The 24,314-nt window shown below is 37.6% G+C and overlaps 1 protein-coding gene across 2 annotated transcripts; it reads left to right on the top strand.

Annotated features, from left to right (window-relative positions):
- Positions 1 to 2,620: 2,620 nt before the first annotated feature.
- LOC143857481 (PHD finger protein ALFIN-LIKE 5-like) lies at positions 2,621 to 23,422 on the top strand. Of its 2 annotated transcripts, XM_077367911.1 has the most exons (6): positions 2,621 to 2,888; positions 2,982 to 3,014; positions 4,119 to 4,347; positions 15,755 to 15,890; positions 16,515 to 16,619; positions 23,036 to 23,233. In XM_077367911.1, exons 1-5 carry the CDS (start codon positions 2,789 to 2,791, stop codon positions 16,578 to 16,580), a joined length of 564 nt encoding a protein of 187 aa, XP_077224026.1. In that variant the 5' UTR covers positions 2,621 to 2,788; the 3' UTR covers positions 16,581 to 16,619; positions 23,036 to 23,233. The 2 variants fall into 2 exon arrangements, with proteins under 2 accessions (XP_077224026.1, XP_077224017.1); XM_077367902.1 differs by lacking the exon at positions 16,515 to 16,619 and having other exon boundaries at positions 2,622 to 2,888; positions 23,036 to 23,422.
- The last annotated feature ends 892 nt before the right edge of the window (positions 23,423 to 24,314 follow it).

Raw genomic sequence — 24,314 nt, 5'->3', positions numbered from 1 at the left:
AAAAAACATTTCTTGCAGAAAATTGTCCTTTGAAAAGTTTTTATTTCCAAGATTTAGAGGGCATTGTAGTTATGACTTATTTAGAGGGATATCATTATAAATTGAAGGTCCTTCTAAAGAAATCTTGAACTGCAGTCGTTAGACTCTCTCTCTCTCTCTCTCTCTCTCTCTCTCTCTCTCTATTGAGTTACTTTGAACTGCAGTAGTTAGGAGATCACCGTTATCGTAATCCCAGCACCCCTGAAAAAAATGCTATACAAAATCCATCAAGCCCTGGAGCGTTATCTCTGCCTAAGGCAAACAAGCCCAGTCTTATATCTTCTTCGTCGAAAGGTTTTTCTGAAGAGACTCTCTCGCCTTCCTCCAACATGCTGAAGGTCACTCCATCAGGATGTTGACGGGCGGGTCACCTTCTCAGAAGACTATAGGCCCGAGCAGAAGCTAACAATGTCCTCTACTATGGCATCCTTCTCGTTCAGGTTTCCATCCACCTCCAAAGATGAAACTCGGTTCCCTCGCCTTCTTGCACTAGAAATATGGAAATAGGCTCTATTTTTGTCTCCTTCTTTAGCCACTCTACGCTTGATCTCTGCCTCTAGAAAATCTCTTCCTGAGACACCACCCGATTAAATTCTATTTTTAGAGAACCCATCTCCTCGAGTTCATCCGATGAGGCAGCACCCTCCTCATCAGCTCCAGATATCTCTTGAATTCTAGAAAATAGTCTCTTCTTTCCTTTCCGCATCTCCTCTCTGGGTCTGCTGGTTCCATTCATTCAATTTCTTCTTAATGTAACACATTTTTTTTCCAATCACTACATCCGCCGGACCTGAAGCAGTCACTTCATTCCACCAACCCCCTAAGATGAAAGATATGTAATTCTGTGTGGGTTTTGTTTTCTTTAATCATCATTAGGCAGTATGGGCCTAGATTCTAGGTCCAATTGTAAATCAAGCCATGCTTGATGATAGGGAATTTTATTATATTTAATAATAATCACAGTGCATTAGCTCCTATTTTAATAATCTTTAGGAAATGATATATTCACCCCTTTTCAACCCCAGGCCACCCCCAGTGTTTTTTTTTTTGGAAAATGGTGGAGATGTATCTATAACTACTTTCTACTTCCCTAATCTTATATCTATTAGCTCCTATTCTAAGGAGAGAGACATGTTTCCCAAAATTTGAAATTGACATAACTCCAAGCTTAAATACAAAAAGAGAGAAAAAGGAAAAAACCTCACCTTAGGATGATCTTGACCCTCAGAACTGTACATTATAGAAACATCTATAGGTCAGATGGTTACGATCATCCTATGATGATGATTTTATGAGTACAGCCTATTTAAAGTTATGGCCCAACAAATGAACGGTTTAGATCATCCTGTGAAGTGGGCCCTACCGTACTTCTTAAAAATACCAACTCCATGGTACTCACCCTATTAAATCTCTTCAAACAACAGGTAGTAAGAACATCTACATCAGATCATGGCAAATGCGGTGCTCGTGGATTTGGACATAGGGTACCCCATTGAGGGTAGATCTGACATTCCAATAATTAAGTCACTTCGAAATGGATGGTTAAGATCTTCCAATGCATTTTTTTGGCTATGGCCCATCATCAACGGATCCCACATTTTTTACGATAACCGTTTAAGGGCAGTTTCGTAGTTTCGGAGGGGAATAAGGGCATCTGAGTACGAGAAAAGGAAAGTAGATGATATTGCTGCACTAGAAAATCAAACTTCCGGATTCTACAGTGCGTAGGAAAGCCGAATTACAAGTGGAGTATTCCACTAACGTGCGCAATGTGCGCCTTTTACTAAACGGCACCCTCTAGTTTTACTGCTATCCCTTTATGCTCTGTAAACCCGTATAGTCAAGTATTTTTCGGAAAGTACTGTGCGGCTTACACCATAGGATGATCCAATCCGTTCATTTGATGGGCCACAATGTATTTACCGTGTGCTCCAAAAATTATTTCCGTAGGATGATCCCAACCCTTCAATCGATAGAGGTTCCTTCCATAATATGCAATTCGAGTAGGGTTAGGATCATCCCATGGAAATGATTTTCAGACATAACCTATTTGCGTTGTGGCCCATCAAATAGACGGTTTGGATCATCCTATGGAGTAAGGCGTACAATACTTTTAAAAAAATACTAGACTATATATAGGCTTACACCACATAGACTATAGTTTAGTAATTTTCAAAATGTACTCTACGCCTTACACTAAAGGATGATCCAAACCGTCCATTTGATGGGCCACAAAGTAAATAGGTTGTGCTCCAAAATTCATTTCCAGAGGATGATCCTAGCCTTCCAATCTAAAGAGGAACTACAGTTTATGGAAATCTTTATAGATAGGAGGGTTGAGATGATCCTATGGAAATGACTTTTGGGGCACAACCTATTTACGTTGTGGCCCATCAAATGGACGGTTTGGATCATCCTACGGGGGTAGGCTGTACATTATAGAAACTCTCAAGTTACATTTCTCGCTGACCTCACCTAGCTGCTCACGTTAGCATCCACCAGTACATGATCCGTTCACGGATTCCTCCATCTCTCTCCATTCCAGTTTACCTGTCTATATCAAGGCTATTCAAATCCGCCAAACCATTCTATTTCTCTCTCTCTCTCTCAGAAATAATATGCTTTCTCCCGCCTTTTTCATCAAATTCCGCTTCAGATCTCCTCAAATAATCAATTTCCATTCCTGTCCTTTCTCTCTTTTTTTAACTACCTGTTTCCCCCCTTCTCCAGGGTTTTGAATCTCCAATCCATGGACTCGGGATCCGGACCGTACAATCCTCGAACCGTTGAAGAAGTTTTCAGAGATTTCAAGGGCCGGAGAGCCGGAATGATTAAAGCTCTCACCACTGGTACTTTTTTTTCTACTTTTTTTTTTTTTAAGGGTTTTCGTTTTTTCTTTTTCTGTAGGGTTTTTTTTTTGAATTTTTTTGTTTCTGATGCAGACGTTGAAGAATTTTACCAACAGTGTGATCCAGGTTAGGGCTTTCACCTTATTTAATCTGCATGTCTGGTTTTCTGTAGGGTTTTTGATATTTAGATTGAATGTTTTTGTATTTTCATAGTGTTGGAGGTTTGATTGTGGTGGTGTTTTCATATTAGGGCATCTTTGTGACAACTTTCTGTTTTTATAATTCCGAAAGACGACACCGGGTGATTTCAATTATTCCTTTTTTTTAAAATCTTTTTTTCTTGAATATTTCTACTTTTAAATTTCAGGTTCTAATCTTCCATGCAAAAACGCTGGATTTTGTTTTTTTTTAACTCTTATTGTACTTCGTGCGTCGTGTTTCAGAAAATGGTGGTGATTGGGAGAGATCCATCTTTATGTTTTAATTTAGTTCAAATTATGTGCATTGTGAATATTTTTTCTACTTGTTTTGCAAATAAGCTATGATTTGGCCTACACTTTAAATTTATTGTTGACACACGTGTCCGACACTACACCTGTGTCCACACGTGTTGACACTCTTAAGACACTTTTAAATGTACTGCTAGAAGTGTTAGTAACTTTATATGTATGTACGTGTATGAGTGTGCTACTATTTCTAGATTTTTAAGGGTTTCCATGTCAGATACCCTGTATTCTTGTCGAAACTCGGCACACGAATTTGTATCCACAAATCATGATCATAGTTGGCAAAACGTGATTCGGCAAAAAAAGGGGCGGCAAAAATTTGAGTTTATTACGCCATTGGTTAAAAAAAAAACGTAGTAAAAAAACGGAAACACAAGAAAATGAGTTTAGAATTTTGTCATTTACAAAATATGGTGGGGGTAAAATTGGAAAGTTAATAATAAAAAAAAAAACATCTGCAGTTGAATCTACCAAAGCTTACTAAAAATATATATTTCTGGTGGCTGGAATTTTAGTACCTTTATTTTCTAAATGAATGAAATATCTTGTAATTGATTATTTCCTCTTGTGTGTTGGAACGCTATCTGTTTGTTTTTATTACTTTAATTGCTGGTATTCGTTTATTCTTTATAATCATCACATTTAGCTATCCCTGTCGTTTCAACTCAATTAATGCTATACTCTTATGATTTTTGAACTTAGTAGTTGGTGGGTCACCTTGCAGAGAAAGAAAAGTTGTGCCTTTATGGTTTTCCCAGTGAGCAATGGGAAGTCAATTTAGCTGCCGAAGAGGTACCTCCAGAGCTCCCTGAGCCAGCATTGGGCATTAACTTTGCTAGAGATGGGATGCAAGAGAAAGACTGGTTATCTTTGGTTGCCGTCCACAGTGATGCATGGTTACTCGCCGTGGCATTTTATTTTGGTGCCAGATTTGGATTTGATAAAAATGAGAGGTGATCCATGCTACTCAAAAAAGTTTTGAATCCTGTTTAGTGGAGATTTAGCTTATGGGCCCTATCTTGCTTCCACCCTTTACCATTTCTAACAATTTGACTGCCTGTATTTTTTGATTCATTTCTTTCACCAGTCATTTGTTTAAAGTAGTATACTGACATTCTTGGTTTTTGTCCCCTGGGCTTTTCTTTTTTATTGTTGCATCTATGTGGTTTCAATACTTTCTCTATTCTGGTTTTTATTTGTTGCTCATGTTTTATACTGGTTGTGTGCTGTAGTTGATTGTTGTTTCTCTTATCTCATCAGACAATGATCTTTGGATGCAACATGCATTAAATGGATAGTGTAATGGAAAAATTGGAATGTAACAAAAAATCTTTTTTTTAACAGTATGTAACAAGAAATCTTCTATGTGCAGCTGATGTCATCCTCCAACATGCCCTTCGGAACATAATAAATTAATAAGTAAAGGAATAATGATATGGTAACCAATTTGGGGACCGAGAATTGAGTCTTTACACGTGTGGTATTGTGTTCTTGATAAGATTGCAGAATCCTGGGACTATTTTCACACCTCTAGTCTATTCATTTTGTTAACAACTTTGAAAATTTTTCAATGAACCAAACTGTTTTCTGTGTACCACGTGAAAAGATATAGCTCATTGAACTTTCTTCCACATCATTTATTGTAGTGCAGTATTATTTTAGGTTCAATGCATATAATTTGTTGAATATGTTTGCTCCGTGGCATCTCCTTTGAAAAATGAGACATGAGGAGCACTACAGTGAATAAGAACTATGGTGTATAATCCGCTGGTCTGATATTATTCGGTTACTCTTCCGCTGAAATCTTATATCCAACAAATCAAGTCTTCAAGCATTGAGCAAAGTCCAACAGATCTCAGTAGATTATTTTTATTAATTTTTAAACAATGTTACATGTCTATTATCGCCATATTGAGCATACACAATGCTTTAAGATTCTGATTGAACTGGCAGTCCAACCGGGTTCAACCAGAACTGGCCACTCATTCGGCCCAATTCGAACAACTGGCCCGTGTTTTGTAAAGACCAAATGAATCGGTCTGTTCAATCGTTAGGCCTTTTGACTCGCATGAATCAGACATTCCCTTTGGAACCATTTTGTCGACCCTCGTTAAAAAAAAAAAAAAAAAAACCATCTGCTGTGTACAGGATCGGTGCACGTTTGGTTCAGAGGTACCTAAGCTAACAAACACCCACAGCCAGACTCTGGTTGAGCGACAGATCTGCGGGTCTATTGCAGTACACAAGGGCACCGAGTCAAAACAGCTCAGGCAGTAACTCCATCACCCAGAAAATTTCTCAACTCTAATGAACATGGAGAAATCCATCAACCGCAGTTCATCACTGCCGGCAACTCGATACCCAATAATCATCCTTAGCCTTTTCTTACGCTTACCAGCATTTGTTATCTTCCGGGTCGAGGCCATGGCCATCGCTAAAGTGGCCGCGGCCACCTAGATATCCATGGCCATAGACATGGATGGCCACAACTTTCATGGTCTGCCATGCATTGATTCTTGTAATGAAAATGGGCAGACAATTGCTTTCCCGATCTGCCATCTTCTTGCCCACACTCCAATCCACAGCCAATTGCATTTTGCAGATACCCTCTGCTGTTTTAACTTTATTGAAGTCACCAGATTGTTTTACCTTAATACCCTTTACTAGTGGCAGTGGTGGTAGCAAAAGATGAGAAGGGTGGCTGCTGGTGGTAGGACATGAAGAAGAGGAAAAAGACTAAGAAGATGAAAATGGAATAAAATGGTACTATTAAAAAGAAGCACAATTCAGTTATTCTGAAAACACAATCTTAACATACAAAAACCCCAAAACCAAACAATCTTAACAGACAAAAGGACAAATAAAGGGGGGATATATTTATTTCCCTTTTAAAATTTTAAGTTGCACAATGTGATAAGATTGCTCTTTTTATTTTCATTTTATATTATGAAATGTGCTTTCTTACTTGATGGAACATGTACATAATGGAGAGTGGGAAATGATAGGATTTGTTGCAAGATGGAAAGTTTGTACTGTTGATGATTCTTATCCTTAATACCATTAAAAAAATGATGCTTATCCTTAAGTACAACCTTGACCAAGGATCTAATTTATTGGATTAAATAAATTATTCCTCTATATTCATGTCATATAATTTATTGGATACAACAGAACCCGAAAATTTCTAGTGCGATGGAAACAAAGCTGAATGCTACAAATGGTTATAGGAGAAATACAGTGGAGTTGGTATTACTCATAAACAATCAAAATCTTGTCACTTAACCTTCTTAAAAAAGATATGAGTAATGGACTAATGGAGGCCTTGAGATTAGCCCAAAAGTAGTTCAATTGATAAACCCACTTCGTGTTTGTTCTCGACCATGTGAGATATAAGAGTTAGGATATATGCCAATTCTTGAAAAATTTAGCGTCATGCACCATTCAATTAACCTTCTAAAAAAGATATGAGTAATGGACTAATGGAGGCCTTGAGATTAGCCCAAAAGTTGTTCAATTGATAAACCCGTTTTGTGTTTGTTCTCGACTATGTGAGATATAAGAGTTTCATTTTTACAGTTAGGATATATGCCAATTCTTGAATAATTTAGTGTCATGCACCATTCCACCATATCTTGGTGGTTCCCATGTTATCAATGTATACCTCATTTGTGCTTGACATTTTGGTACTTGAGCTTGGTAATCACCTCATGAATTGCCAAGTTACCAGCCATCTCTTTTCCATAATGGACTCATCTTGCCTCTGGTTACTACGAAACACTCCCCACCTTTCGTTCGATGATTAGGTCGGGTTGTTGTGTTTGGAATGTTAAACTTAATGCTCCATATGAATACTTGTTGAATGCCCACGATTCACAATGATGCTGCTCTAAAATATTCGTTCATATTAAGTATTTATGAAATCAAAATTTCCCAACATTTTTAAAAATCCTACACTGAAAATTTTGGAGGATGTTTCTAATTTTCCATCATTTCATTTGATAATTAAAAATGTATCAAATTTACAAATTTATAACATTAGCTTATCATTGCTTCTAGTGGTGTGTATATAGGAACAACACAAAGGAACCTCCTCTAGTGTATCACATAATAGAGGAGAAACCTGAATGAGCCTACCCCAATGATGTAGAATAGGTCACAAGTGGACTAATCGTACATCTTTTGACATTAAGAACCTAAGTAGGACTGGTGTCTACTATTGGGAAAACTTTGGGTTTGAGACTCCTAAAGAGAATGTTTAATAAGTGCAGCAATATAATCTTACACAAATAGCATGCTGGAACTAGGGCTGCAACTCGGGTCGGGCGGGTCGGGTTTTGGAGAACCCAACCTTACCCGAGAAATATCTCGGGTCGGGTCGGGTCGAATTTTTTTTCGGAAAACCCACGATTCCCAAACCCGGCCCTATCCATGATAAATCTCGGGTCGGTTCGGGTCGGGTCTGGTTTTTTCACGTTGACGCAATTTTTTAAGGAAAATTCTTGTTTCGCAAGGCAACTCAACTCATAGAAGCAGAAATTACACTCACATTACACTTGAATCAAACAATGATGTAATTACACTCACATTACACTTGAATCAAACAATGTTGTAATCAAACAATGTTGTAATTACAATCAAACAATGCTGAATCAAACACTCGAACCAACTCAACTCATAGAAGCAGAAATTACACTCACATACAATAACAGTGGGTGCGTGGGTTTTCACCTTTAACTTTTAACTAATAATAGAAAAAAATGTACATACTATAACTTATGTAACTCGGGTCGGGTCGGGTCGGGCCCCTTCAAACCCGGCTCGAACCGAGATTCATGCGGGCTTTTGAATGCTGAACCCGGCTCGACCCAAAACCCATGAAACCTGAACCCAACCCAGGCTATTTTCGGGTCGGGTCGATGCGGGTCGGGTAAAACCCGGCTCGAGTTGCAGCCCTAGCTGGAACCATAAGTTTAATCAAACAAACAATTAATCATTACAAAAGAACTGCAAAACATTAACACCTACAATTGGCACCTTAAGAGCACCAAGGCTCAAGTAGAAATGGATTGGAACCTTCATTGCTGTTCCAAACCTGCATTCCCCTTTCAATAGTTGAGCCAGATTAGGCTTGCTGTCCACAACACCAAATGAGGCGCTACCAACACCCAACAGAGAGGATTTGATCTTTCAAGGCCAAATTCCAAGGAAACTAGTTAAAATTTGAGGGTTTTAGGGATTTAGACTTGAATGCAATCAATTAAAAATAGCAGTAGGCTTTTAAGAAGGCTAAAGAGCAATCCAAAATTTAATTTTGAAATCTGACGCAAATTGGGCAAATGAGCATTTTGGACTTTTTTGGAAAAAAGAAGGGGGGACTAAGAATATTAGAAAAAAAAGGATTTAAGGCTGTATGAATGGATTTTGATCAACTTGTGAGTTTGAATTCAAATATTCAAGGAAGAGAAGATAGACTGAGACAGAAAGAGAAGAGAGAACTGATTGAAAAGTACATTGCTTCATACAAATGACCTTGATCTCTCACACCAAGGAATTTGGAAAGAGTACCCTACAACTACAAGAAAGTGAGAGGATGATCCAAAATTCTACATTCATTCCATCTTCCTTCCAAAATGTACTAGGCTTCTCTTTTAAATCATGGTCCAAAAAGGATATGTGTACAATACAAGGACTGCTATCCCAAGTGGTTAACCCATCTCTAGAATCTGACAATTGTAGGATTTGAAAGCAACCTAAAAGCATACTGTGTAATACGTAGGTAACAATTTAGTGAGCTCAGTGATATTATGAATGCAATCTTATTGCTTTCTAGTAAAGAGGTTCACTGTGTGACTCCTAGGTCGTATAGTATTTTTCAATCCACTAAATTTGATTCTATAATGAGCTAATAATCTAATATGAATGCAGGCTTATAGCTTTCTAGTAAAAAGATTCACCGTGAGACTCCTTATTGGTTGTGTAATATGTTTCACTCGACTAAAACGTATTGGATTCTACCATTCAAAAAAAAAAATTGTTTTACTCGACTAAATTGGATTCTAAATTCTTCTAAAAACTTGAACTTGCATTTTCTAAAATTTAATGTCAAATTGAAATTGGGGTTATGCAAAAAGTGGTGGCAGTTGGTAACACACTCTGTCTATAAAGTTTGATAGAAGCTTTGATTGATACTATGGAAGTTGTTTGACAGAAGCTTTGATTGGTACTAAGGAAGTTGTTTCTAGTCTCAAACTCCTCTAGAGGACATCAACCTTGCGTGGCCTGCTGTGCCACTTCCGTATCTGTGTTGTTAAGTAAACCTTGGAAGCTTTGCATGAGTCATTCTTTCTTGCATTAACATTTTAATTTAACTGCATGGGTGATACTTGTTTCAAATTTGAGCATGTGTATTCAAGCCAGTTTTAACCCCCTTAATAAGTCTGCATAATGACTTAGGCACTGAATAATTTCATTTTGATACATTAAGCATGGTCCATTAGTTTGTTGTCTGAATTTATAAAATAGATCTAATTGCTGACTGTTTCAATTAGTATTGTTTTGGTGTCTAGAGATTCCTGGCTACAGATACATTCGATTCCATCATTTTTTTTCTCATATGAGTCTGTTTTTCTGATTAATTGATTGATGATTATCAAAAGTAACTTTAGTAAAATGGTTGGAAAAACAGTAGAATTATTGTACCATTAAACATAGATTTGATGCTTACTGGGAGACGAAGGAGTCAATTTTTGAACTTGGGCATGTGTCTATAGTGTTTTGTGAGGTTCATCTAGAGGATGTGATTGGGCTTGCGTCTAAAGTGATAAGTATGAAGAGATCTTTTGGGAGCATGTAGAAACCTAAGTTCTTAGGATTAATGGATGCATGTCATGTTATCCAACTAGATTTTCTTTATTTCCTTCTCGAATCTTCTGGAGCACTAGCACGGAAAAACATATAGGTCAAAATACCTCAAAAGAAAGTGCAAAAATCAATGCATTGAAATAGTGTAAGCCTTGTAAAATGATTTGGGTATTTATGCTGAACATAGGATATGCTACCTGATTCACTTGAGGTGTTCTTTGCAGCCTTTTTTCTTGCATCTCAGTTGCTCAAATTTGTTGGCAGCTGAGTTGAGTTTAAAGTTGTGACTATATTGATGGTTGTGCACACTTGTGCGGAAAGGTAAATAGGTTGCTGGATATGTCTTTAATTTACTGTGGTAGGTTTCATTGGTTACAATATGGATTATTTGTCTAACCATTCCAGATTGTCCATATAATCTGGAGGCATATAACACCTGTCGTGGTCTCCCTTAAGCTGGACTTCTTATTTGCAGGGTTTTCCCTGTTAATTATCGTTAACAGATCTCACAGTTTATATCTTGTTGTAGCTTCCCATTCCCATAGATCTTTCTTTTTGTGTGTGCGTGGATATTCTTTTAAGGCGAAAGCAGAGCTGAAGTATAGGAGATTACTTATTTTCATTATTGAAAACATTCATCTGAACCCATTGTGAAATTTCCTCCGTTAATGACATTTTAATTTAAAATCTATTTCAATATTTATTGCATCCTCAGTGAGGAAGATCTTGACCTCCTAAAAAATCTTAAATACAACAAAAAGCTTGCGAGGAAGGAATCGCCTACCCCGGGTGAGGTGCTACTTTCTCCTCTCCAAAAAACAGTGGATGAAAGAAAGGGCAGAAGCCAATCGAAGTTCGGGATTGTCTCCCTCACAGACTACCATGAATAGTGAGGAAGAACTCCACACGCCTCTTCATAATTTGCCCATTTTGAACAAGATGTTAGAAAAGGAAAGGCGAATCCGAAGGCGTTTGTGGGAGGAGGACAAACAGTTGGCGATCTTAAGCCTTGAAAATAGGCGTGAGACCCCAAGTACTGACCGAGGTCTGGGGCGTGGTAACACAACGGTGGAAGACGGTCAACGATTGGTGACTGAGTCCAGTAGAAATGATAAAGGAAAGGGGATATTGTTATCGTTGAGTGAAAAGGAACCTGGGCACCCAGAGTTGGAGGATTTTAATGATTTTTTTAGCAATTGGAGATGTTTTTGGGATCTCTTATCAAGAGGATCTCGGAAAGACTAGAGAAATGTTCCTAGCAATGAATGCCAGAGTCGCAGAGGAGAAAATAGAAAGAGTCAAAGAGGCAGGACCAGGAGCTGGATTACGAGATTAAAGGATCCCATCTTGAGAGGTTGCTGAGATGTATTGTTTCAGGGAGTGCAAATTGACTTCCACAGAATTGACTTAAGACGAATTCATTAGTTGAGGAGCGGTGTCCCTGATTTTAGGTGGAACCCCAATTAGATAGGATGCTTCTGCTTGTTTTAATTAGTAAAGGGAGGTTGGGAAACAGACGGTTTCAGGAAATCGGAAATTCAGTACCGAGGTGGTGGAATATATGACACTGGTTTTCCATAGGTTGATGGTAAGGTAACTTGCTAGAATGTTAATAGGAAAAACCGCAGGGTCGGTTGAGCGGAGAAAGGATTTAGCACCTTAATAGCTTGAGAGACCATGGTCTTTCGCTTTCTAAGGCAACTTTGTCTGGAGGCCCATGTTAATGCTATTAGTCAAGGGAGACTCCGTCTCTTGCTTAGTCTTACTTTTATGGATTCTCATGTCTTGTTATAATTTCTCTTGGAGGAATACGATTGCTTTGGAATTTTAGAGTTTCAGCTTGGTTTTGCTATGAGAATAGATTTATACGCAGCTTTTGAAGGGGACAGGTGAAGGTGTACAAAGAATCTTCTTGAATTTGTAAAGGTACCTTGTAGATGAAAGGAAGACAGGACGACGTGTTAGGATATTGTATTTTGATTTGTACTGCTGTATTTCCTATTTGGTTTCGGGAATGCCCGTGCTGGCACTCTTTAATATTTGTTAACGCAGGATGGGACTCCTGGTCCCGAATGCTACCTTAATATTAATGAAAGATGTCAACTTTAAAAAAAAAAAAAAAAAAAAAAATAAAAATAAAAAAAAAATATATATATATATATATATATATATATATATATATATATATATATATATATATATATATATGAGGAAATTGTTGGTGAGCTTAAGCGCACCAAACTTATGGTGCGCTTAAGCTCCCCAATCACATGGGGGCCCACTTTGTTAGGTGATCCAAAGCATTCATTTGCAAAGCCTTATGATAGATAGGGGGTGTACCAAAAATCAGCTCCATAGGATCATCCTAACCCCTCCATTTGTGGAGGACAAAAATGGGCAGATGTGCGCTTAAGCTCCCCAATCACATGGGGGCCCACTTTGTTAGGTGATCCAAAGCATTCATTTGCAAGGCCTTATGATAGATAGGGGGTGTACCAAAAATCAGCTCCATAGGATTATCCTAACCCCTCCATTTGTGGAGGACAAAAATGGGCAGATTTGTGTCTGTCCATTTTTGTCCTCCACAAATGGAGGGGTTAGGATGATCCTATGGAGCTGATTTTTGGTACACCCCCTTTCTATGTAAGGGACTTTAAAATGAATGCTTTGGATCATCCTAACAAAGTGGGCCCCCATGTGATTGGGTGCTTAAGCTCACCATAAGTTTGGTGCGCTTAAGCTCACCAACAGTTTCCTCATATATATATATATATATATATATAGAGAGAGAGAGAGAGAGAGAGAGAGAGAGAGAGAGAACATTTCCTACACACTTGTGTAGGTAAGTTACCTACACACTACCTTAAAATACAGTGGGGGCCCACATTGTTTGGGTGATCCAAACAATTCATTTGAATGGTCCTCACATAGATAGGGTGTCCACAAAAAATCATATCCATAGGATCATCCCAACCCTACGATTTGTGGAGGTAAAATGGACGTGTATAAACCTTCACAAATTAGTCCATTTTTTGCCTCCATAGTTTGAATGGTTAGGATGATCCTATGGATCTGATTTTTTGTGGACACCCTATCTATGTGAGGATCATTCAAATGAATGGTTTGGATCACCCAAACAATGTGGGCCCCCACTGTATTTTAAGGTAGTGTGTAGGTAACTTACCTACACAAGTGTGTAGGAAATGTTCTCTCATATATATATATATATATATATATATATATATATATATATATATGTTTTTTTTTTTTTTTTTTCGGTTTGGAGGGCCCCCAGATTTATTGCATAAGATGAGAATTACAATCTAGAGTATTTAAATCCATTACAATCATTATATAGAATTTCAAACTTTTGTATAAACTAGGCCACAGTGTTCTTTGATTCTTTCCCTCAACTCAAAATTTCAAACTTTTGTATAAACTAATTATTCTTTGTTCATTCTACTTGAATTTGATATTCCATCTCAATTTTCAATATCTTGGGGATTGTTTGCTCGGACCTGGGTGTTATTTGGGCTGGCTTAACCATTCATTTCAGGCAATTTTTTCATGCAATGGTTACATACATTACGTGTCTTCATATAGAACAGTAATGTGTTTTAAGGACTGCTTATGTAGCCTTTATAGTTTGCTTTGAACCTTTGGTGTACATCTTGCATGGGTTGCATGGCTTTACTTTGCACAGTTGCTGGGTTTTTCACTTTTTCATGCCTAATAAAATTTGAGTGGCTGTTATATATGTGATTCCGTAGAAGACATATATTGCACTCTAATAGATCTTTAGAATATAATCAGAGTTCTTTCTTCTAACAGTCTTGTATAGTTGTTTCTTGAAGATTTTGCCACATCTCTTGAAGTGAACCGAATTGCTTTATTTATCAGAGTTCTTGCTCTTATCAGAAACTTTAGTTATACTCTTCTTGCATAAAATCCATGGTTTGTGGTTTTATCTGGATCATACATGATCGGATGGCTCTATCTTGATAATCACCGGCCCAAAAATCATATTGATACGACGATCTTAAACTTTCCAACCAACCAAAAGTTGTGGTCCTTAATATTGACTATTGCATATGAACTTTTTGATTGTTTATTGTTTCCAAATTACACACACACACACACAAAAAGGTTACTGATATAGTGATATCTGCACGGCCATGCTTTTATAATGGGACAGACTCACCTTGTTTTACATTTTTTTAACCAGCTGTCAAAGGCTATTACAATTCTCAAAAAGCTCACAGTAGCAAATCAGAGAAGTGTAAAACAAATTGATCCTTCCAATTATCAGAACATGGTCATGTGGATCTCAGTAGCCTATGTGTGTATGTATGTATTTCCATATGTGTGTGTACTAGTAAAAAACCCCGTGCGATGTACGGGCCGACAAAGAACTGTACAGACCACATCATAGGTTGATCCAAACCGTCCATGTGATGGAAGACAACATCAATAGGTTGTGCCCGTAAAATCATTTCCATAGGCTGATCCTAGCCCTCCAATCTATAGAGGTTTCCATAATTAAAAAAGCATAAAGGAGAGGGGTAGGATTGAAATTAGGTGGCTTTAATGGGTGCCTTTGTTAAAAAGCATAAAAGAGGGGGTAGGATTGAAAATATGTGGGTTGAATGGGTGCCTTTGTTAAAAAAAAGTCAAAAAAAAGTGATGTGTAATTCTCATAGAATTTTGGGAGAAATTCAAATAATTCTCTCCTTTTCTCTTCTGCTATACACACACACATATATATGGGCAGTGATAAATCCACTCCCATCTCTCTCTCTCTCTCTCTCTCTCTCTCAGCACTGCCCTATATGATATATGGGGGTCGATTTATCACTGCCCTATGAGTGTGTGTGTGTGTGTGTGTTGTCTTGATTGTTCATATGTAGGTTGCTTATATGATAATTACTTATGTTACCATCTGATCAACATGTTTCCTGATAATGTCTCATCCGATAGTTACTTGTTTGTGGGATTGTGATATGAACCCTAAAATCCAGTGAAGGAGCATGATGTGTTAACACAGAGAATGAGTATGGATAAAATGTGTAAATGTTTCGGTAGCTTCCACCTATACATAGTAAGGAGCCTCGTAAGCCATCTACGATATGGCTTTTGTGTTACTAATAACTTTTTTCCAGATACATAACATTAAGATGGAATCTGAGTTGAATTTAACCTGTGACTCATTCCTTTTTTTTTGGCATGGTAACCTGTGACTCATTCTGTTAAAACTACAGAAGAAATTCTAAGCAGATCTAATACATATGGTGATGTGCAAGCTCTTGGTGGCATCTTTGTGTTACTTACGCATGGTTGGGCTGGGTTGTGTGCTGCACTGCTGCATCAGATGTTCACATTTGTAACTTGAGCAGAGATGATTGCTTATATTGGTAGTGGTTGAACTTTGATGAATGTATCGTGTCGTGACTTAATGTTTCACTTGCATCCAATAAATTCCCTCTATTATATGTGATGCAGGAGGCGTCTCTTTGGTATGATAAATGAGCTCCCAACAATATTTGAGGTTGTGACTGGAACTGCAAAAAAGCAATTGAAGGAGAAGTCATCAGCTACCAATCACAGCAGTAACAAATCCAAACCAAATTCGAAAGTGGTAAAAATCACTGCATCACTGTCTTATTTTGAGCTGGTAAAAGTTTTCGTAATCATGCAGTTGAGACTTGAGAGTAGTGGCTTGAGTTTCATGTTTGTTACCAATCAGTCAATGACTTCACTAAAGTACATGACCTATGATAGTGGGACCAATGGGAATTTCAGACCCCAGAATGCATCTGTTGTCACAATAATTCTTAACCACTAACCCTGTTATTTGCACTTGGATGGCTGAATTATTATCCTCAGCTTAAATATCAAGACATGCTTTCTTTCAGAAACTTCTAGAAAATGATTTTTGTCAACTTGACCTGTTTACTGACTGCTTTTTCATTTCATTGGTACATACTTGTTAATTCTGGTTTACCTTCTTATTTATTTTCACATTTTATTTTCTGAAAGCGTACTGCGGTTGGGGAATCCTACATGGCCTTTTAGGACATGCCAATTCCTATTAATAGTTTGAAAATAGTTACATTTCCACTCTTTAAAAAATAAATATCATGTTTCCTAGTCATGATAAATCCCATTGATTCATTTTATCATTGTGCGGGTTATATCTATTAATCATCGGCTATATTGTTTGTGTATCATTTGGCATTTTGTTTTTCTGTTCAACGAGCAGCGTGGTTCTGAATCTCTGCCCAAGTATCATCAAGTAGCATGGCCAGAGATGGTGGGCCCTACCTAATGCAATGTTTAAGATGAGTCGGTGCTATCAAAATCCGATGTGATTTGGAATGTTAAATAGGTTTCCCTATAATGTTTACTGAACGATGACCAGGAGCCTATATCGAAAGGATCATTCTTTATATAATAATAACTTGTTATAATGGTATGGCAACCAAATAAGGATTCCATACTAATAGAATCCTAAACAACTCTTATTTCTCAAAATAGAGAACAACCCCTCATGCTTAAAATTGAAGCAAATAAATTCCAATAGGGACAAAATCCTAATTGAACTAAAATAAGTAAGTTATCTAATCCTGGAAACTTACGCCCAAAAGGTTCCGATTTATGCGTGGAGTCATTTGATAACAGCACCCGCTAGTGCCACAATACTTGCTGAAGCCAACAATGGAAAAGCAGGGAATTCTGGGGAAAAATTCCTGCAATCCAAACAAGGCCTAAGTGAATCCTACTTTAAGCATTCAACAACTTCAGCCGCTTTTGTAACTTGTGTTCTTGTTTACAGGTCAAGTAATAGGGTACAGTAAAAGTGAGGTAGCTGTTAGTAGAAAAACTGATGATAGAGATGCAAAAATTCACAAAAAGAAGACATATCTATAATTTGCAAGGGCACGCCTTTGAAAGTTGCTGATTTGCATCATATCACTCAGCGGGAATTTGGAGCTGTTGAGAGAAGAAGAGATTAGAGAGAAAAGGAAGAAGTTAAGACCACTCCCCGTTACTTGGTATATATATAAAGAGAACATACATATGACTACTATGCCCTTAAGGCTACATGATACACCTTCTAACACTCCCCCTCAAGCTGGAATGTATATATATTGTACATTCCAAGCTTGTTACATATGTCACTCAATTTTGTATAGCTTAAGGGCTTTGTGAACACATCTGCTAACTGATCAGCAGATCTCGTGAAAGAAACATGAATTTCGCCTCTTTGTATCCTCTGGTGAATGAAGTAGCAGTCAACCTCTATATGCTTGGTTACGCAGAATCCTTCTACCCTTATGTGACCATGCTTCTTGAATAGGAGGCATTTCCCTGGCGCTCCTTTCAAGTAGAGAAGAATCTGAATCACTACTGCCCAATGAGAAGTACGGGGTGAGCTCATATGTTGGCTTACTGCTCCAACAACAAATGATATATCTGGACGAGTGACTGTAAGATATATGAGCTTACCCACCAGCCGTCTGTATCTGCCAGGGTCATCTAATAAATCTCCTTCTTCTGGAAGAAGTTTCCCATTTGGATCCATGGGAGCAGATGCAGGTTTCATCCCCAAGGTGACTTGTCTCCTCAAGAAGATCTAGAACATATTTCCTCTGTGAGAGGGAGAGACCTCTAGTAGAATGTGCAACCTCAATGCCAAGAAAGTATCTGAGGCGACCCAAATCTTTGGTTGAAAACTCTTTCTGCAAGAAGATTTTCAGCCTGTGTATCCCCTATGAATCACTTCCTGTAATGATGTTGTCATCGACATATACTATCAATAGAACACAACTAGCAGTAGAATGAGAACTGAAGACGGAGTGATCAACTGCACATTGCTTCAAGCCATATCGCATGATAGCATCACTGAATCGTCCAAACCAGGCTCTAGGGGACTGCTTGAGGCCGTATATAGACCTCTGTAACCGACATACTGAGGAGGACATCTCCCCCGAGCAACATATCCAGGAGGTTGCTCCATATACACCTGCTCAGTAAGCTCACCATGTAAAAAGGCATTCTTGACATATAACTGATGTAAAGGCCAGTCATGTGTAACCGCAAGAGATAGAAGCACTCCAACAGACGGAATCTTGGCAACCGGCGAGAAAGTCTCTAAATACTCAACACCAAAGGTCTGAGTATATCTTGGCTACCAACCACGCCTTAAGGCGCTCAATAGTACCATCAGGTAAGTGTTTGACAGCGTAAACCCAGCGGCAACCAACCGGTCGAGCGCCAGAAGGAAGAGAAACTAACTCTCATGTCTAATTGGCCTGTAGGACCTCCATCTCGAGATCTATGGCCGCATACCATCTCGGATGATCAAGAGCTGCTGGTAAAGACTGTGGCAAAGAAACAGAGGACAAAGAGGAAACAAAACTCTGAAACATAGGAGTGAGAGAATCATATGAAACAACAGAGGAAATGGGGTGAGCAGTACTGTGAGAGCGAGTACGAGAAGCGATGAGAGAATCAGAAGTGGAAGTTGAAATAGGTACCTGAGATGTGGAGGCTGGGAGCTCCGGCTGCAAGGGTGATGGCGCAGGCAGAGGAGGATGAGCTGTAGATCCTTCGACGAGGATGAGTTGTAGATCTCGACCGACGAGGATATGTCTACGTAGGAGCGGGAGGAGAAGCCTCAGGAGCCTGTAGTGAAGAGGAGGGATCACAGATAGGAGTAGTCTCAGGAACCAATACAGGAGGGGAGAGGAGATGGGCGGGAAAAAGAGGGCTGGGGCGAGGGTGGAGAGTCAGGTAGGGTGGCGCGTGGTGGAGGGAGGGAGGAGAGAAGAAGGAGAAGAAGGAGAAGGGGAGCTTCTCCAATGGTCCCTAGGGCACAAAAACCCCTAGGGCTCTGATACCATGTTGAGAGGAGAAGAGATTAGAGAGAAAATGAAGAAGTTAAGACCACTCCCCCTTACTTGGTATACATATAAAGAGAACGTACATATGACTACTATGCCCTTAAGGCTACATAATACACCTTCTAACAGAAACTCTCGAATACCTTCACAAACCTAACATGTTATAATTTAATAGTCATTCCAAACAAAGAGGCGTCTCTTTAATTGTATGGATGAATAAATTCATGAGCCTAATAACAACTAAAGTAGTTGTATTTGGTACATGTGGGAGGAGGATTATAATGATTTCCAATAAATAAAAAACAGTTCAAAACTCAATATTCCAAAACTCCAAAAACATCAACCTTCTACTTCCTCAAACCGAATAAAGCATAACCAACTGAGCAGTAGTGAAGATAAATGTAATGAAAAATCAGTACCAAAGAAAAAAAATTGTTAGAACTAGGTTTCCTTATTTATGTTTTTACATATTCTAGTAGGTTTCCTTAATTCTCTTTTCCTATTTTCGTGATTTATGTTTCCTAATTTACATTCTCCATTTTCTATATAATGTAGACGTTGTGTGGCTTTTGAGTGAGGAATAATCACAATTAGTGCAGTTAGCGTATTGGAGGTCAAGTTTCCTCGAATTAAATCGTTGTAGGCCTGAGTTTCCTACCCTTTTCGTCTTTCCCTATCATCTTCTTCTTTATTTTCTTTTTTGAGAGAACTGTTTTCTAATAAGTTGCTATCAGAGAGGATTCATGTGGATGCCTGTTACACACCGTCAAAAGAAATAGATTAGTATCTATGATCTAAAGGCGTATTCCATGACTACAGGAAGTAAGAATAGATCGTCTTCAAAAGAACAAGCCTTGGAAGCAAGGTTGGATGTGAGGCATAGGAAGTTCAAATCACGAATTGAATAAAAAATCCAAACCCTCGAATCGAATATATTAAAGATCTTTAGAGAATTTTTCTCTCAAAATCCCAATCCTCCCCAAGCGATGGCACTGTCACTTGGTGTGAGGTTAGAAGAACCTCCATATCTGAAGAAACTAAGTGAAGAATTCAGTGAGAGCATTGTCGAGAAGGCTTGCACAATGAAAGAAAAAAGAAAGACTAAACAGAAAAAGGGGATAGAGGAAGAAGACAGAAAGAAATCAGGTCGAAGAAAAAGAAAAGGGTAAATGATTATCATTGTTGTCGAGTCCGACAAAGTCGATGTCGAAAAATCTTCAATTCCTCGCAACCCGTCCAATTCCATAGAAAAGATCTTCATTTGCAACCATCTGTGCATCAACATCACAATCATTCCAAAAAATACAGCAAAGAAGCTTTGAAGAACGGCATGATGAGATCGGTTTGCAATTAGAGTAGCCTCACATGCAAAATGATGATTGATTACATGACAAAGAAAAGGAGAAAAGGAGAAAAGGAGGGAGAATGAAAAAAGAAAACAGAAAGAGAGAAGAGAGAAGAAATTAGGAAAGTCTTACACCATACCAACTCATCTAACTGTCATCTATTAACCTTTAACCTTGTGGACAAGGTTGAAATTAAGGGCGGGAAATGTTGGAACCATATTTCCTAATTTAGATTGCTTTCCTTATTTATGTTATTTCCATATTATATTAGGTTTCCTCAATTTCTTTTTCTATTTCGCTTATTTATGTTTCTTATTTTACATTCCTCAATTTCTATATAATGTAGATGTCGTATGGCTATTTAGAAAGGAATAATCACAATTAGTGCAGTTAGCACATTGGAGGCCGTGTTTCGTCGAATTAACTCATTGTAGGCCTGAGTTTCCTCAAATTCACTCAATCTTTCCTTCTTTCTCTATCATTTTCTTTTCTATTTTATTTTTTGATAGAATGGTGCTCTATCCAAAAGGGAAAGAAATACCTTTCTATCGCTGCAAATCTGGTGACCCCGTTGATCGTCGTTGATGACAAGGTGAAGCGAAAGCTGGCTAATTAATATTGGGAAACGACACCTCCCATTCGTTTACGCATACAGGTGTGCAGTTTATTGGGGGAGAAGCAGGTGGCAGAAATGACAATAATGCCCTGGAGAAATTGGAGCTAATGGTAAGCTTAATGAAACTAAGTGCAGAATGTAAAGGGGATACAGGAGGAATTACAAAAAGGTAAAGCACCTGACAATTTTTGCACATTCTTGTCTAGATTGCACTATGTGATTGTACTCAATTGATGGATGGCAACTTGAAAATATAAGCAGTTAATATATATATAGCAAAAAATACAGCAAAGAAGCTTTGAAAAATATAAGCAGTTAATATAAATAAGCAGACGAAAGGGGAGGCTGACACGTAGGCTTGAATGAACAGTAAAATAGACGTTCCTCTTTATTATATATAGATATATACACACACACTAGTGGGACACCTCGTGCGATGCACGGGAAGACGAAAGACAGAAATGATATACAAAAGAATGAGTTTAAACTGTTTTTAAAAAGGAATACATTCCTAAAAAAATTGATATTAGAAACGCAACTAGTGCCTAAAATTTTGGGGAAAAGGATCAAAGTTCTTATAGAATAAAACTTAAAAAATAAAGATAAAAGGAATTGATATTTCCACCCCTGTATGTGTTTCCATAAAAAGAGATGCATTGCGACCCTATCTGTTGAGAATGAGATATTAGAAGCAAAAGAAAATCATTTCAGCAATAATTTTAGTGTGCTGGGATGTTCAGTATCCATAATTAAGATTGGACTCGGATAGAGGTAAAGATATGCACATTAGGAATGGAGTTTCAAATCATTTAGAGCGAAGGGATATGATTATGCATAGTTTGAAGTAATATGAAACATTTTTTAGAATAAACTAACTTCATGAAAGAAACATCTGGTTTTAGAGTGAAGTATGTAAGCATGATTATCAAAACCATACAACATGAGGAAACATATAAATAAAGACAAATTGTAGATACCATCACTATGAAGAAGCACGTCTCTTTGACATAAATTCCAATTAAATTTGTAGTAGATTAACTTGATCAACATGACAATTACAAATATAAACATTTCCATGAACAACATAAACTAAACTCTTGTAATTTTCAAACAAAATTCCTGTAATCCAAACAGGGCTTAAAAGTAAAAGCTTCCAAATCCTTTACTATTCCTAAAGTCTGAATGAGAAAAAATTTCATGAGCTTCTTCCTCTCTAATTCCCAGTGTGTCATGCCATCCAACACCTTTGATTCCTCGGTTCTTGGATAAAAGCAATCCCCTTCGTCGACTACCGCATCCTATTTTTGTCATTGAAACAAAAAAAAAAATTGGTATGGATTGTATGTACCAATTAGTCCCATACAGCAGAAATGAACAACAACAAAAACACAGAACTCAATATTACAGATTCAAGATGGCTAAAACATATATAGCAATATGAACCATGTTCAGTCCAAAAACATGACCCAGTATAAGGATAATGAGAGAACTGCAAACCTTGGAATTGCATAAGCAGAGGCAACCCAAACACAAAAAACACAAACAAAACAAACCTTGTATCAAGAAATGATCAGATTAGAACTATTTCAAACACATGGATATGATGTTTACTTGGGTTCTAATGAAAGAAATTAATCCAATTCACAACAATTGTAAATTGAACAGCCAATGCTTTTCAATGCTAGATCCCTTGTTTGAATAGTCCCGTGCTATTCTATATATTATATGCTTATATGATCTTTCTTAGGCAAACTTTGGATGATTCAGATTGTGGAATTGTTTGAGAATGAACTCTTTTTGTGTATGTATTCTTTATATTCTTTTTCAAGAACTCTCTTTGTTTGTATATGATGGTTCCTTTTTATTTTTATTGATGTATTTAAGTAATCCTTTTGGCTCCCTTGTTTGATCGTAGGAGGATAACATGCACTACTGGACAACACAATGGGGAATCTATCCGGGCGGGCATTTCAAGGAGAAGGTGATGGAGAGTTCATGGAGATGCAGGTGGTGGATCGGAGTTGGTTTTTTATGTTGGTTTTTAGTTTTTTTCTATGACAAATGGGTACGTTAGTAATTTCTCATGATACAAGGTTATTTTTGTTATTTTTCATTACATGTGTATTGTGGTTATTTTGTGAGGAGTATTTTGTTTTTTTCCCATGAAACAGGGATATTTTGGTCATTGCTTATGGGATAACAATGTTTTGACAATTTGTTATGAGGGGGGTAATTAGGTCATTTTCCTTAAGACAGATATATTTTGTTATTTCCCATTAAATATGACTTATTTTTATTTTTATTTTTATTTTTATTTGTGAGAATTGAAATTCAAATCCAAAGAGTAGCCAAACAATAGATTAAAAATTTCGGATTTGAAATTGGCAGCCCAATGGTTCCTACCTTGGCATTATTTTCTTGTTTTGATGATTCCATACACAAGTGATTTTGTATCACTAATGTGTTTTTAGTTGTCTAAGTTGTAGATCTCATTAGTATGCAATCATGGAAGCTTGGATCAATTCATTAAAGCTATCTTGGAGTGATTTTGGTGTGCCCCAAAGCTAGGAGGATCCAGGAAGTATGGTGGACTTGAAGTCTAGAGGATAAAGTGAAGATCTAGTTGAAGTCCAAATTAGAATGTATTTGTCCATTCTTGTTATGGTTGTTTGAGGCACAAAAATAAGTCATAAATAAGGTAAAAATATATGCTAAATATCTTGGGACAAGCATTAGAGAACACACCCAAAAGATAGACATCATTGGCACTTACTTAGTTGTTCACTTAGGGATCATAGACCTTAATTTGATAATAATCAGTTCAAAATATTTTCAAATATTTTTAAAAATATTTTTAATAGAAAGATCTCGTCGTTTCCATTCAAATCGAGTACAAGAACGTTGAAATCCGATAAGAAACGAAGGCGATATGAATTTTACAAGTAAATGGGTGTAACCTAGAAAACCTGCCCAACAATCTCTCTGAATCCAGACGTCTGGTCACAAAAATATAGCCGTTGGACTCTAACGGCTAGTTGCTGGAACTTTGTAGTATTTACTGTTTTACCACTCAAACGGCTAGTTTTGACTTTCCTCTCTATATATATGAGTTCCCAAAGGTTTCAAAAGCATCCAAGACACTCTAAAACTTATTTAGAACATCTTAAAGAGTGATTAAACCCTATTTAGTGCCT

Source organism: Tasmannia lanceolata, unplaced genomic scaffold, assembly GCF_043159265.1.
Source record: "Tasmannia lanceolata isolate RefF3 unplaced genomic scaffold, GAP_Taslan_0.1 ptg000003l, whole genome shotgun sequence".
Lineage (NCBI taxonomy): Eukaryota > Viridiplantae > Streptophyta > Magnoliopsida > Canellales > Winteraceae > Tasmannia > Tasmannia lanceolata.
This window is presented reverse-complemented; position numbering and strand designations above follow the sequence as displayed.

Coding starts and splice junctions, on each gene's coding strand:
- LOC143857481 (XM_077367902.1), top strand. CDS start 2,789: ATGGACTCGGGATCCGGACCGTACAATCCTCGAACCGTTGAAGAAGTT. Junction 2,889..2,981: donor GATTAAAGCTCTCACCACTG/GTACTTTTTTTT, acceptor TTTCTGATGCAG/ACGTTGAAGAATTTTACCAA. Junction 3,015..4,118: donor TTACCAACAGTGTGATCCAG/GTTAGGGCTTTC, acceptor GTCACCTTGCAG/AGAAAGAAAAGTTGTGCCTT.